The 15,652-nt window shown below is 35.3% G+C and overlaps 1 protein-coding gene across 1 annotated transcript; it reads left to right on the top strand.

The window, feature by feature from the left end:
- Nucleotides 1-5,612: 5,612 nt before the first annotated feature.
- Nucleotides 5,613-6,405, top strand: LOC145006339 (Late embryogenesis abundant (LEA) hydroxyproline-rich glycoprotein family). The gene has a single exon (XM_078965429.1). The coding sequence runs from the start codon at nucleotides 5,640-5,642 to the stop codon at nucleotides 6,303-6,305; it is 666 nt and encodes a 221-aa protein (XP_078821555.1). The 5' UTR covers nucleotides 5,613-5,639; the 3' UTR covers nucleotides 6,306-6,405.
- Nucleotides 6,406-15,652: the final 9,247 nt, after the last annotated feature.

Genomic DNA, 15,652 nt, shown 5'->3' with positions numbered 1-15,652 from the left:
CGAGCCGAAGCTCTGCCCGCGAGAAGCCAATTTTAGTGAAGATCTTCCAGATCTACCGAAGAATACTACTTCTATGAGCCGTAGTGCTGTCCGATCATCTTCTGATCAAGTGAGTGTGTAGTCACTTTTTTCTAATGCATAATTATGAAGTATTTTATACGAAATACGTGTTATGTGTATATTTTGTTGTTATATGTGCGAATGTATATTCACTTTCTTCTATCTCATAGATATGATTTATTCTCTATGAAATACGTATTGAGTGAGAATGCTATACAAGTTTTAAACTATGTATAAAAATATATATTTTTATCTTCTAATATGTTGGGTATAACATGGGTAGATAGTTGATGTGTGTCAAACAGATGAGAGGCCTCGATGTTGTTTTTGATTCAGTTATCTAGCGGAGTTTAGATGACGACCACATACTGTGACATCCCCATTTTTCACGGCCAGAAAAGACCGATTTTTGTTTATGCTTTATAAAAATCAGAGTACTTCTTTTAATAAAAATGTTGCGGAATTTGTTCCCAGTAAAATATGATAAATACATTATCAAAGCATTTATGAAGAAATGTATTTTTATTCATTTTAAAACATTTGGGATGTAATCGTTAATACAGAAACATAAGCATAAACAGAACTTACATTCATTATCACTAGTGATCTATATCCCCTTAATCTCTCAGTATAATGTGACTTCATATTAACATCTGTGAGATCAATAAACTGAGTGGGTCAGGTTGGGAAACCTGGTAAGTACATAGGGTTTTCAACCCAGAATAATATAATTATTATGTTTAAACAATCAAACAATCAGCCCAATTACCCATCCCCATTATCTTCTTTAATCTTAAGGATCTACCCTAAGAATAAGCTATTCCTCGTTCATTCATTCCTAAGGATCATCCTAAGGAATCGGCACAAAGTCCATCGTTGCCACGGTTTACACAACGGGCACTAAGTCTGCATAGTCGCTAGGGTTTAGGCATCAAGTCTGCATGATCACCAGGGTTTAGGCATCAAGTCTGCATGATCACCAGGGTTTAGACATCAAGTCTGTATGATCACCAGGGTTTAGAGTACATCGGGTGAACACATCGTTCACAACACCTACAGGTTGCGAGCCTGCTAGTGTTCCACTGGACTGTGTAGAATAGTCCGTGGTTGTCATCCATACTCTGTTGAATGACGGGGCCATCATTTGGGAAAAAAGGCTTCTCACATCGTCCACCTCTCACCCTCACCTCGTGGTCCATAACACCTCTCAACTCATCATTCAACTTATATTCCATCTATTATATCTACCCATGTTTACCCCAACATTATCTTAGATATAAAATACATATACAGTTTAAATCATTTAAAACATGTATAAAATCGTTCATTTAGCATAGACAACAAATACTCAGGTAATATGCACACATAGCACGTAATTTATATAAAATACTTCATATCTATGTGTAAGATGAAAGTAACTATGCACTCACTTGAAAAGGTGGTGATTCCGAACTTAGACATTGCTTCACTTCCTGAAAAAAATAATTTCCTTGGACGAAACCTAGTATTATTACCACTAGAGTTTAATCTATTATTCACCGAGACTAATTAATAGTCTAGCTATTATTACTATTATATAACCGTTAAATAATACTTATATAACCCATAATAATAGCACAATTACTTATTATATGTTCTTAATAACGTTAATATAATTAAATAAAAGCTATATTAAAAATAGCGTAGGCGTAGCTCACTTACAACGAGTTTTATAGAAAACCAGGCTTTGCTTGGAGCAGCATTCCCGTGTGGAAAAACTCTTCTTCTCAGAGCCTTCGAGCACTCAGGGGCTTCCGCCTCGTGCTAGGGAGGTTCCCTAGGCTTTTCGGGGGGTTTCGGGGATAGAGAGAGGTTCTAGAGAGAGAGAGAGTAAAGAGAAGAAAGAATGAGAAAGGTGTGAAGAAAATGAGGGTGGGAAAGCAATGACCAAGATTGTGCCACATCATCTATTTTCGCACAACACACTTCCGACTTCTAAAATCCATAACTTTCACATACGACCTCCTTTTTTGACGTTCTTTATATCCACGCGTAGGTAAAAATAATAAACAAAAACTTTCATTTTGACTCCATTGGCTAATTCTCGACCGATCTTAAATTTAACAGTACAAGACGGTTAGACTGTTAAATGACCGCGAAAAATTCGTAACTCCTTCATACGGACTCTGTTTTTGTCTGTATTTTTACTGTTAAGTTCCTATTAATGAGATCTTCAACTCTCATTTAAGTCACATAAGCCAAAAACTGCTCAAACTAAAATTCGAGTTTCGGGCCGTGCACTGCTAAGCCGAATCTTAGAAAAATCATAACTTCTTCATACGAAGTTAGATTTGGGCGTTCTTTTTATGGATTTTCTCGGTTTAACATATTCTATGACTTTCGTTTAGATCAATAAGGCTAAAAAGTCCTCCATCATAAAATCACTATTTACGCTTCCCGGTGCCGTGACGGTTCCGTCGCGAAACTTCGACGGGTTATAACTTCTTCGTTATAACTCGGATTTCGACGCTCTTTATATGTACGGAAACCTTGTGACATATTCTACAACTTGGTTAAGATTATTTATTCTAAATAATCTTTTGTTGAAAAGTCATTTTCGATCCCTATTACCTCTAAATTGACTAACCCAGATCTACGGGCATTATACATACTTTTCTAGACAGTCTTGTGGAACGCTAGCAGGCTCGCCACCTGTAGGTGTCAATGAACTTGGGTGTTCATTCGCTGTACTCCATCCCCCTCATGGTTGCCTTATTTGACATATATTACTGGGAAACCCCCGAATGCATGTGTTGTCGCCCCGATGAAATATTCAAAGACTAGGTCCCTTGTATTAGTTGTTTTAGGGACATAAAGTGAGAATAACGGGAATGGGTAATTGGGTTATTGTTGGTTGATGAAAATAAATTTGATTACTTATTGTGGGTTGAAAACCCTATATGCTCAGCAGGCTCCTAAGCCTGGCCCACTCAGTTTTGTTTGTATTAAAGGTAGTGGTGCCAGAGCATAAGTTGGATGACTTATCAAGTTATTTGTGGATTATAGACCTGTTGTTGTAAATAACCGTTGTAAGGTCTGTATTGAAATGTTTATGCTTTTGGTCTGTTTATCGGAACATGACATCCCAAGTATTGTAATATAATGAAAAATACATTTATTTAAGAAATGCTTTGGTAAATCTTATTTTTATCATATTTTGTTTTGGGAACAAATTCCACAACTCTTTTAATCAAAGAATTACTCTGAAATCATTTTAAAAGCATAAATTAAACCGGTATTTTCTCGTCGTGATTTTGGGGATGTTACAGCGGGGATGGGGGTGGAAAGGCAATAGATTTCGAGGGAGGGGTTTAGGGCAAGGGAACGGGGAAATTTCGAGGCGTAGGCGGGGTATACAATGACCGTCCCGTTTGCCTCTGTTGACATTCCTATTGAAAATATAATTTCTTTAAAAATGTATTTAAAATTACCATATTAAACCATTTATCAATGAAAATTCAAAGTTCAAAGTATATATCTTATCAGTTACTAAAATTAAATAAAATCAAATTAAATGGTTTATGATGGTAGGTAGGGATGAGCAATGGAAGCGACCCGGCTGGAACTGACCTAAACCGGACCCGACCAGGGAATCAAAGTTGGCCGAAATTAAGAACCGAACTGGACCACCGGTTCTGTCAGTTCCCGGTTCCAACCGGTTATTGCCGTGTCTTCAATGTTGGAACCAATCTTTAAGAAATAGCAACAAACAGTTTCGGTTTTTGCCGGTTCTACCGGGTTTTTCCGGTTCTATCGGTTCAGATTCCTATTGGTTCTCGGTTCCAAAAATTCACAAAAATATCGTCCCGGTCCCGACCCGAACGGTTCTATTCGGTTCCGGAGGGTTCCCCGGTCCAAACGCTCATCTCTAATGATAGGGTATGGAACAAGTAAATTTATATAGTTTTTGATATGCATTTGAAAGTTATTTGTTTATTCTTTCAAATTAATAGCTTATTTTAAAATAAATATATTTTAGTTGTGTATACTATTTTAATTTTGTATTGTTTGGGTAATTAATTATATAAAAACGTTGTATATATGCATTTTACAATCTATTTAGATTTTAGAATCGTAAGGCACATTGCGGAATTAAGGTGCTATTTGTTTTTTCGAAGCGAAAATTCATAAAGTTTGCGGACCACCTCTGCAATCCCCTGTAGCAGAAGAGGTGGAACAAACGACTGCAGTTTATAATAAGAAGTATGTTTGTTTTTTAATATCTGCAGTAAACTGAAATTTAAATAAACTAATTTTATAAACTGAAAACAGTTCTCAACACCGAAATTTTAATAATTCTAATCTTAAAACATTGATAGAATACTAAAAAGAACATGTAAAAAAACAAAAATATAAAAATTAAAAAAAAACCTTAAAAAATATAAATGAAGCTAACAATTTTATTCTAGAAAAAAACTAATTTTAAACAACATAAAAAAAGAAAATAAAAAAAATTAAGAAAGTATTGCAAACGATGCCTACAAAGTTCGTAAAAAGTTACACACGTTAAAAAAGATGCAACTGAAACTGAAAATATTAACAGAAACGGTAAAAAAGTAAAAAAAAAAAAAAAAAAAAATTAAAAATCAAGTTAAAAATTTTTATGAAAACTATAAAACGAAATTGTATCAAATCCATAAATAAAAGTTTAAAAAAATCAAAGTTGTAAAAAAAAGGTTAAAAAAAATAATAAGTTATACCAAAATTAAAAAAAACACTTGAAAAAAGTGAAAGCTGAAGAGGTTTGAAGAGCCAAGTGAGGTGCTGCGTCACACAACACATGCGCAGAGATTTTGTAGTCTGAAGCCTTACAAAAAACAAACTGCTGCGAGAGCGAAACTGCTGCGCGTGTGCAGCAGAAAGTGGTTTGAAGAGGGTTTTTTTTTTTTTTTTTTTGTTTTTTTTTTGTTTTTTTTTTTTTTTTAAGAAAACAAAGGGTAATTGAAAATCAATAGATAATAAACTGTATTTCAAAGAAATGTCTTATTTGTAGGGATTATATACTTATATTGAATTAAACGTATTAATTACTTTTTTGCAGGACAATAAATGCTTGGCAGAAATGGAAACACGAAAAAAACAATATGGTTGAACGAAAATGAATGTAGAAATTAGAATACGATGACAAATGATTCTTTTATTAAGATATAAAAATATATTATTTCATAATTATTTAAAATGTATACCCTTCACCACTCATATAATACTAACTAACATGGGTTGCGTTCTTGTAGTTCATAGTTTATCAATGTGACCTAAAGAAAAATGTTTTTATTAGTTTTAACAAAAAAAAATCATAATTATTCATTTTTATTAAAATAAAAGTTTATACAAATTCGTAAGCTTTTGTATCGTGGGTGATTTGAGTTTCACTTCCTCACTCCGTTTTAAACAAGTAAACAACGTACCAAAAATAGATGTATATCCTTTTTCTTTTCCACTTGTCGCATGTATTATCGTTTTCCAGTTTTCTCTTCTTATTCGTTTGCCACGACTAACTTCCACCTCTTGAATTTAATATATGGGAAGAAGAGGGTAGAATGAAATCAAACAAACCACCGCCTAAGATGGGAAACCAGGAGAAACAAGTAGTAGAGGACGGAAATCACAACAATACTTCTCGCTACACACGTCAAGATACCCGTCGTGGAATCTCCATCTTCATCGTTGTCATCCTTCTCCTTGCAGGCATAACTGCAGGCGTGCTATGGATAGTTTACCATCCCCACAAGCCTAAATTTTCAGTTGTCGATGCGTCCGTCTTTGCCCTCAACATTTCCTCTACTCCGTACATCTCCATTACCATGCAGTTCACCATCGTCACCAAAAACCCGAACAATCGTGTCTCCATTTACTACGACCACCTCGCCGCTTTTCTTTTCTACAAAAATCAAGTCATCACTGCGCCACTAATGCTACCACCTCTGCACCATGAAAGGGACAGCACAGTATCTTTTTCGCCGATATTGGGTGGTGGGAGTGTGCCGGTATCAATGGAGGTGGTTAATGGGTTAGAGACCGATGAGGGTTATGGGGCAGTGAGCTTTCAGCTGGTTTTAATGGGACAAATGAGATGGAAGTATGGAGACATAAGATCAGGTCGTAAAGGAGTACATGTGGGATGTGATGTGTTCGTTGGATTGAAGAGAGGGGTAGTGGGCCGGGTTCCTTTGCTTGGGTCTCCGGTGTGCAGAGTTGATATATGAAATTGGTCAAGTGTCATGCTTGTTAACTTCTGACTTAATTTTCTCTGGTTCTCCTCCTATTTTCTTTTTAATTATATGCAAGAAATTGTTTTCTTTTTAATTATATGCAAGAGTTGTTTTGTTATTTACGTAGTTAATTGAGTTTTTAGAAAAACCATGGAGTAAACTTAATTTACCTGGAGTAAAGGGGTAACTAAGTATATATTAGATTGAAAAATAACCAAACGATAAAATAGAAGACTTCGTTTGAACCCAATTGCTCGAAGCCATGAGCATGTTGAGAGCCTCATTTCAAGAGGGAGGAGGGGACACTATAAGAATTTGGAGCTATTGAGACAGAAAAGTCGATTGCTCAAACGTCCATCGCTATGGATTTAATAACTATGGTTTAAATTAACGTTGTTAGATTTGTGTTCTTGGCAGAGTATACCAGTCGATGACGAGTTTGTAAAGCGGAGTTAATTAAAGATCAACACATTAATAAATATAACAGTTTTAGTATTTTGATTGAATATGAAATTAGAGGTTACAGGAATAGATTAAGTGTTCTTGACACGGCCACAAGTGCATACAAAAGACTCGTTACCTACACATTGTGGGAATAATCCAAAAATCTGGGACTAAATTAGTCCTAGGGTATTTTCGTAAAAGCTACCATATTTTAGTTTTTGGTATTTGTTTAAGATTCTGTTTTAAGTAGACGTATTGCACTAGGTTTCTTTTAATGTTAGTATAAATAAATTCTCGTAGTTTTATGTTAATTTAAGTTTTGAAGTCCTCAAATTTGTATTCCCGGTTCACGTTTAATAAGAAAAAAGCTTAGTCAACAAGTCATGATTTTATCATCAGCTGTTCGCGATTCTCATTGAACTTTTTGAAGAACAAAGACATGCACTTGTTTTATTCCTACATTTGTATTAAGTATACTTGAAAGACTTGGTGAACATGTCCATTCTTTGTTACCTCACTACCTGTTCTTTCAATATTATCCTCTGTTTTCTGTCTTGTTGCTTTGTTGCTATCACAAAGTCTAAACTTTGTTGATCAAGGTTATTAGCTGGTTTAGAACTTACATTTGGTATCAAAGCACATAAGAGATCAGACAAAAACCGAATGATCACAACCCCACTATGGAAGGACCGAAGATGCAATATCCTGTCTTGACCCGAACCAACTATTTTGTATGGGCGGTTAAGATGAAGGTGGTCATGCAAGCACCGGAGGTATGGGATGCTATTGAACCTAAAGATCCCCAGAATGTGGTTGTTGTCGAGAAGGATAAGATGGCTGTGGCAGCGAGCAACGAAGCTATCCCGTAAGAGATCTTGTTGTCGGTAGCAGAGAAGCAAACGACAAAAGAAGTGTTGGAAACCCTCAAGATCATGTATATGGGTGCAGATCAAGTTTGAACCATGAAAGTGTAGTCTCTAAAGGCAGAGTTCGAGATTCTTAGCATGAAAGAATGCGAGTCGGTTGATGATTTCTCTACACAAATCGGTAACATCGTCAGCAACATTCGAGCATTGGGTGTCACAATGAACAAAGCGTACGTGGTCAAGAAGATCTTACGAGCCATGCCCTCAAAGTTTGTTCAAATTGCCTCAACCATCGATCAATTTACTGATCTTGATATCATGTCCGTTGGCGAGGTTATCGGGAGACTAAAAGCTCATGAGGAGTGAATTTGTGGGCATGTTGAACGCGTAGAACAAAATGAAACGAAAATGTTACTTACTCACCAATAATAGACAAAAAAGAAAGAGAAACAGAAGAAGGAACATGCTCGTTCCTTACAGGAAAACAATCGCAACAACACACAAAACCAAGGTGGCCAGGGAAGAGGTGGCAGTGGATATTATGCAAATCGCAGAGGTCGTGGAAAAGGGAACAACCATGAGTCTCGCGAAGACACTCATGGTACGTATAATAATCGAGATAAGAGTCACATCCAATGTTACGATTGCCAAGAATTTAGGCACCATGCAACCGAATGCAAGAACCCAAGAAGAGAGAGAAAATACGAAGCAAACCTATCCCAAGGTCATATGGATAAAGAACCAGCTTTATTAATGGAAGTAGTCCACAACAAAGAGCTCGAAGATGAAGTGTTATTGAACGAAGAAAACGTGACCTAAAGCTAAAAACGGAAGAAAAAGAGCAAAACACCTCCATGCTATGGTATCTTGATAATGTTGCGAGTAATCACATGACCGGTGACAAGACTAAGTTTCGAAATCTCAACAAAGTGATCCAAGGTTATGTAAAGTTTGGAGGTGGTTCGAAGGTCAGAATTGCAGGCACAAGATCGATTTTATTCCTTTGTAAAAATGGTGAAAATCGATTACTACAAAATGTATACTACATACCAAAGTTATGTAGTAACATCATTATCTTGGGCCAACTCGCACAAATTGATGATCGGATCGTAATGCTTCGATTATACATGTAGATACATGATAAAAGGAACCAATTTCTCATGAAGGTAAAGCAATTTGAAAACCGACTCTATCAAATGACTTTGAATGAAATCAGATCACGGTATGTATTTAATGAAATTGAAGAACCTTTACTCAATCAAATGTCTGAAGAAGGATTGGTTTGTGAAAAACCGAAGGATGAAGTCAGCACAAGTATGTATGAAGGATGCTTAACAGAAATCATAGTTCATAAGGAAATATGTACATTGGTTGAAGGAAACATGTACTTATTATTAGGTAATGAAGTCGGCGAGTTTCAAGTTAAGGATGTTACCAGTGACACTCACTTTAAGTTTGATAGAAAATGAAAGAGAAGACTATATTAGGAAGGTTGGTTGAATGTGATAAAGCAAAGAAGGTTATGTTATGGGCTACTATAAATTCATTTGAAAAAGAATTGTTGCATGAAGAGGTTATTAAGCAACATGTAAGTTGCTTAGCTGATGCAAATATTACCAAAATAAAGTTAATAGAGGTGGAGGATGAGAATGGAATGAGTTTGGGGGAGTTAAGGAGCTTAAATAGGGCTCAAACCATGAAAATAGGGTTTGGGAACTGATCGTGTATGCCCATCGTACTCAATTTACACCAACGTACGCCGCTGACCCAAAAATCATGATAACTTCAAACAGTCGTAACTTCTTCATTCCAACTCCGTTTTCGACGTTCTTTATATCCATGGAAAGGTATTGAAGAGGTCTACAATATTATCTAAATATCTTGGAAAAAAACTTCTCGAACAAAAATCCATATTTCATGTAAGAACACGACATATGACTTTTCCTTTTCTACCCTTCGGCCCAAAACACAATTCAAGGGTTAAATCTCTTAACTAACGTTACCTCCTTCCACAAGGACTAAAATTTGCCTCCTTAAGGCTCAAAACTGTCACAACTAGCAGTGTAGCTAGGAAATTCTGTTCCTGTATAACCGTTCATCTATTGTGAAACATGTACCTTAAGTAAATCTCACTTAATGCTCATTAAGATTCATCAATTATGTTCATCAAGGAGTCTGAAAACCCTATGAATCCCATCTTGAGTCCATATTGGACTAGGATTTTTTTTATTGGTCCTAATGGATCAACAAGCACCCAATTCAACTTTATTGGATTTAGAAGCCCTAATTGGATCCTAATTCATAAATCTAAAACATTTTGAACCATTTGGGTCTAGAGTGATTCATTCTAACCCTAATGGGCCTTATTGGGCATAACTAGTCAAATTAACCTTAGGGAGCCATAAGCCCGTTCTTTTATTCTCTTTGGACCGTGAATGCTTCCACGAGACCAATCAGCCGAAATTTTTTTATGTTTAGGATCCAAGATCCTAACTAAAGTTAATGGGCTCAAACTACTCCACCCTTTCTTCTTGGCCCAAAATCTCAGCCCATGTATAAAAAAAAGAGAGGAAAAGAAGAGATTTAGGGGGGTTGACTTTGGAGGTGCCACCTCCATTTTGTTCATCATGTATCCATGCAAAGACCACCATGCAACCAAGCTAGTCACCTCACCTCTCTCTCTCTCTCTCTCTCTCTCTCTCTCTTTCTCCCCTCTCTTCTTCTACTCTCGGCTGAAGACAACACACACACATTACATCAAATTCTCTCCATTACTTTCAAGAATCATTCATCTTCTTCCTCCAAAACTCTCAAGACTTTGCTTGGGTTTCAAGAGGATTTTCACAAGATAATCATCATTTCTTGGTAAGTCTTTACACATCCAAGCTTTATAACTCCATTTTCATGATAGTTCACTCTTTTAAGCAAAGTTTTTGGTGATCATACTCCTAGAAATCTTCTTAAGTTCGAGATCTACTCAAGGGAGTTGCTAGGGCCGAAAATCACTTCATCTCTTTCCACTTCTTCTTCAAAAACCGAAACATCAAGCAAAAGGTGAGTTCATACCTCCCCTGTTTTCGGTTTTCATATGATTTTTGGGGGAGAATACAAGAAAAATGTGTAAATCTATGTGTTATATGCATGTTTTGTATGGATTCTTAGTTATTTGGCACAAATGTGTTAGACTTAGCAAATCTTGAGATTTTAAGTAGTATTTAGCAAAGATCTATGAACTATGACATTTTATACATCACATTGTCAAGCTAAAAGTAATCACATGTTTAAGATACAAAAGATTTCAACAAAAACCTTGTAGAAGATCAAAAATTATCGAGAAAACAAAAGATAAGGGCAAAAAGTGTCATTTATGTTTCCATAAGGGCCAACCAGGTCATACATGTATAAAAAGGTATTTTTATGTTAAACATACTTTAAAAAGTGCCAAAAATGCAAACTTTAGCTTAATGGGCTAACTTTTGGGCCTTACAGTTTTAGGCCCAAATTGCAAAAAAAATGAAGTTTTGGGGTTAAAAATGTTAACTGCCCAAAGTTTGAGTCATAAATATAAATAAACCAAATTTAGAGGTGAAAATAACATTTATTTTCAAATTGGACCAAAAATGTAAAGTTTTCCAAAATTAGGCCGAAAGCGTAAACCTTTACAAACAAGGGGTTGAAAATGCATTTTTCTGCAAAACAGTGTTCTAAATGTGAAAATATAACTTTTTGGGTTAAAACCAAAATTTTTAGACATTTAGGACAAAATTGAAATTTTTTATAAGTTATGACTAAAGTGTCAATTTTACAAAAACTTTGTGTCTAAATTAAAATTTTGAGGATTATTGGCTAAAAATGTCATTCTTACAAAAAGGAAGACTTTTATCATCAATCTAGTAAACATCGAGCTAAAACAAACAACATATAAAAAACAAATGAATGAAACACGTCGATAACTATTGATTGGGCATAATATTCACAATATTTGGCTAATGGACCCAAAGGGCCCATTTGAGTGTATATTGAGCCCAATGTTTTCCATGACATGTTTAGTGGGCCTTATGACCCACTTACATGTTAATTTGAGCCTAATTTATGGGTTACATGTTTTATTGGGCCTTTGTGGCCAATTTTCATGCCTATTGGGCCTAAATTACCCTTTTATTATGTTGTTGGACCTTTGTGGCCAATTTACATGTTAATTGGGTTTGGAATGAAAATTCACATACTTTGTAGATCGTAAATATACCTCTACATAGTTTATGAATTTGTATACTTACCTTTGGAATGGAAAAATCTATATCCTACGCGTAAAACATTAAACATGGGGAAAAACACATCGAACGGGAAATGTTGAGTATCTAGTGAGACTTGTCGGTTGGCAACTTTGAGTGTACAATCGTAGCATGTAATTATAGCCAGAGTTTCTTGTAGGGAAAGCAAGAGTTTGTGTATAGATCTATACGGGGTGACCCCCCACACCTTAGCTGTTCGCTACAACTATAATAGGTCAGTCTAGGGCGACAAAATCTTGAGCAATACCGGCGTTTGGAAAAATTCCAAGATGGGCGACTTAGTCATTATCATGCATAGTTATAACGGCTCATGTAGAGATTCAACACCACTTTAACACATATAAGATTAAATTTTTAATTGTGTCAATATGAAAACACTTAATCAACGAGACAAGAACCTAGACATTAAGACAGAAAATATCGGATTTTCTGGGAAAATATTCATATACATTTATCACCTATTCACGATACAATGAATTTAAACTACACTCATATATGTTATAACTATGAAATTCACACATGCAATCATACTTGATTTTCACATCATTTTCAGACAATTTACAGAAAATATCGGATTTTCTGGATTTTTACGAAGGATACAAAGACTTTTATTTAACCATACTTATGAACGCACCAACATTATATATGTTGTCCATTTTTAAAATAACTTGTATTCTCAGGTAATCGTTAAGCTGGAAGATTTGCAAGTTGTCACACCCCAAAACCGAGAACGACGGAAACGTTCTGGGGCGGAGGACGTCATGTAATGTATCACAACAAATCTAAAGTAGTAAATAAGCAACAACATCATCCATTGCATTAATAGTATAATTTTAATTACAATTGTTTTCTTTCATAGTACAAGACAACAAGATAACTAATCAAAATAAAAGACGAGTCTTGACTGCTCCGTCTTCTCTAAACCTTGCATCGGCACCTGTCTATTTATAACCTGAGAATACAAGTTATTTTGAAAGTGTAGATCAGCATTTAAGCTGGTGAGTTCATAAGTATTTAATGTCATTGCTTTGATTAGTTGTTATGAAAGACTGGTGAATGATTGATGAAACATTTAGTATAAGTATGAAAAACTCTAGAAAATCCCTTATTTCCTACTAGTATAAAAGTAATCTCCTACAAAGACTCGATTGTTTTGAAAGTACGCATCACTTGAAAATGTGACGGTTTTTCCCTGTTTAACTATCATTAGTTAGTCCCTTAAGTATACCTAAAATGGTATCAACCTAAAACATCCGTAGATTGTTCATTACCTCTGTTGCTAACAGCCGAGTTTAGGAATAGTTAGTCCCTTATGTATACCTGCGACGGTATCAACCTAAAACATCCGTAGATTGTTCATTTACCTCTGTAGCTAACAGTGGTTCTCGGAATGGTTAGTCCCTCAAAGTAACCCTTGGTACTAGGATATAAAGTCCAATCTATCTCGTCGATGATGTGATTGTATCACAAGGTAAAGATAGAAAGGTGAACTATATCACAGTATCTAGACATCTAACATGTAATAGTAATTTGCCATATAATGTCTATGTAAAAGTATTCATGTATAAGTATTCGTGTAAGAGTATTCTTTCATATAGCATGTAGTTTAGACTCATGAATGAACTGACTCTGGTGTAATTTCTTGTAGTAGGGAAAATGTTTTGTTTACTCTAAACAATTCCTATAATAGTTTACTAGAATGTAATTGATGAGTGTCCAAGTAGGTTGATACCCCTTGCTACCCAAGAGTATCGGAACTAAATTTACTGATGGAACATTTATGACCATATATGTATACATGATATATAACTAATATTTAAACGACCTTCGGAGGAGTACCCGATATCCCACCAGACCACATCCAAATCAAGGAAAAGGAAATAGGGTGGACAGCCTTCCTAAGTCTTTTAAACATTTCTTATATAACTATACATATAGAGGCATGCAATTTATAATATAAAAGCATAAAGAAGTTTTGCAAATCCGTTGAAAAGTCTAATAAAGAATTTGTGACTTGATGTCAGTTTACAAAATGATTGAAAGTGTTTTGTTTGATAAGACAGTTTAAGTACACGGAAAACCACTGTTTGAAAACACCTTTGTAGCCGAGTTTGAAAGGAAGCTTACAGTGTGTAAGACAGTTTGATAAAGAGCTTTAATCATGTAAAAACGTTTAAGAAAGTCATTTGAAGTAATATGTTTAGTAAAACTGTTAAACTTGTAGTAAATCCATTTGTATACTAGTTATAAATCCCATATGATTGATTTATTAACAACAAGTATCCCAAAATATTGATGTTTTTCGTGCCAAAATAATCGTATGTTTGTAGTACAAAAGATGGACACATATACACACAATATAAGCAGAGTGTTTGATTTATATATATATGTATGTATGTATATATATATATATATATATATATATATATATATATATATATATATATATATATATATATATATATAACAACACTTTTCATTTCAAAAGCTATGATGTTATCGTGATACATTTTGTATACAAAGTTTCCTATAAAGTTTATAATATCACATATGATTTCGTTGATAAAATGCGTATAATGAACTTTAGTATATAACACACGACAATAATCGAGTATTTAACTTGTATTCCCCCCTTAAAAGCATATAAAAAGTATTTATAAAACATTTAAAAGTGTAGTTTATAGGGGTATGAACTCACTTGATTGATTGAAGAAAGCGTGACGAAAACCGAGCAGAACTTCTACTCGAGAAAGCGGATCTCTCAAGATTCTCGGGAAATCTCGGGAGTCTCGGGAGTGTAAAACTTTCTTCCCACCTTGGATATGAAAACCGGGCCTTTGGGATGATTCCGAGGGTTGAAACGCAGAGCTTCAGCGCGAGAAAGGAAGGAAATTAGCAATTTTGGCCGGCACCCTCGCATCCTTTTTATAGGGGTTTGAAAGGCTGCGTTACGCGGGGCGTACTAGAGTACGCGCTGCGTACTCATGCGTCATGCATGAGCGCATCCTCGGTCGAAGCATTAGAGCGATGTGGACGAACCGGAGCCTAGCATCCGAGTACGCTGGGCGTACGACGGTACGCTGGGCGTACGAGGGATCGGACCGTTGACTCGTTCTTCGGATAATACCAGGTTTTAATTTAATTTATATTTAAATTAATTAACAAACTTCAAAAATTCATATCTTTCTCATACGAACTCCGTTTTCGACGTTCTTTATATCCGCGCGAAGGTGAGACTACGATCTACAACTTTCGTTTAGACTCCGTCGGCTAGTTTTGACTTTATTTTTAATATTATATTTTTAATAGGTCGGGATAGGAAAAGTCCGTTAAAGTTCCATAACTTCTTCATCCGTCGTCCGTTTTCGTCAGACTTTTTACCGTTGCGCTAGTATTGTTGAGCCCTTCGATTCTCATTTAGATTGTGTCGGCCAAAAGTCTCTCAATCTCTATTTCGAGTTTTTAGTTGTCTACTCTATATCTGTAACTTAGAAAAATCAGAACTTCCTCATACGAAGTCAGTTTTGGACGTTCTTTTTATGTACGTTTATGGTTTGATGATATCTAAAACTTTCATTTAGATACCTAAGGCTAAAAACTATTGTATTGAAACTTCGCGTTTTACGTTTATCAGTATTGCCGGTTTTGCTGAGAATCTTCGGTTGGTCATAACTTCTTCGTTATAACTCGGATTTTAGGGTTCTTTATATGTATGAAAACCCTAACACGATTCCTACTA

The sequence above is a fragment of the Lactuca saligna genome, chromosome 7 (genome assembly GCF_052625555.1).
Source record: "Lactuca saligna cultivar CGN05327 chromosome 7, ASM5262555v1, whole genome shotgun sequence".
Classification (NCBI taxonomy): Eukaryota; Viridiplantae; Streptophyta; class Magnoliopsida; order Asterales; family Asteraceae; genus Lactuca; species Lactuca saligna.
The sequence above is the reverse complement of the archived record's forward strand: the minus strand, read 5'-3'. Positions and strand labels throughout refer to the sequence as shown.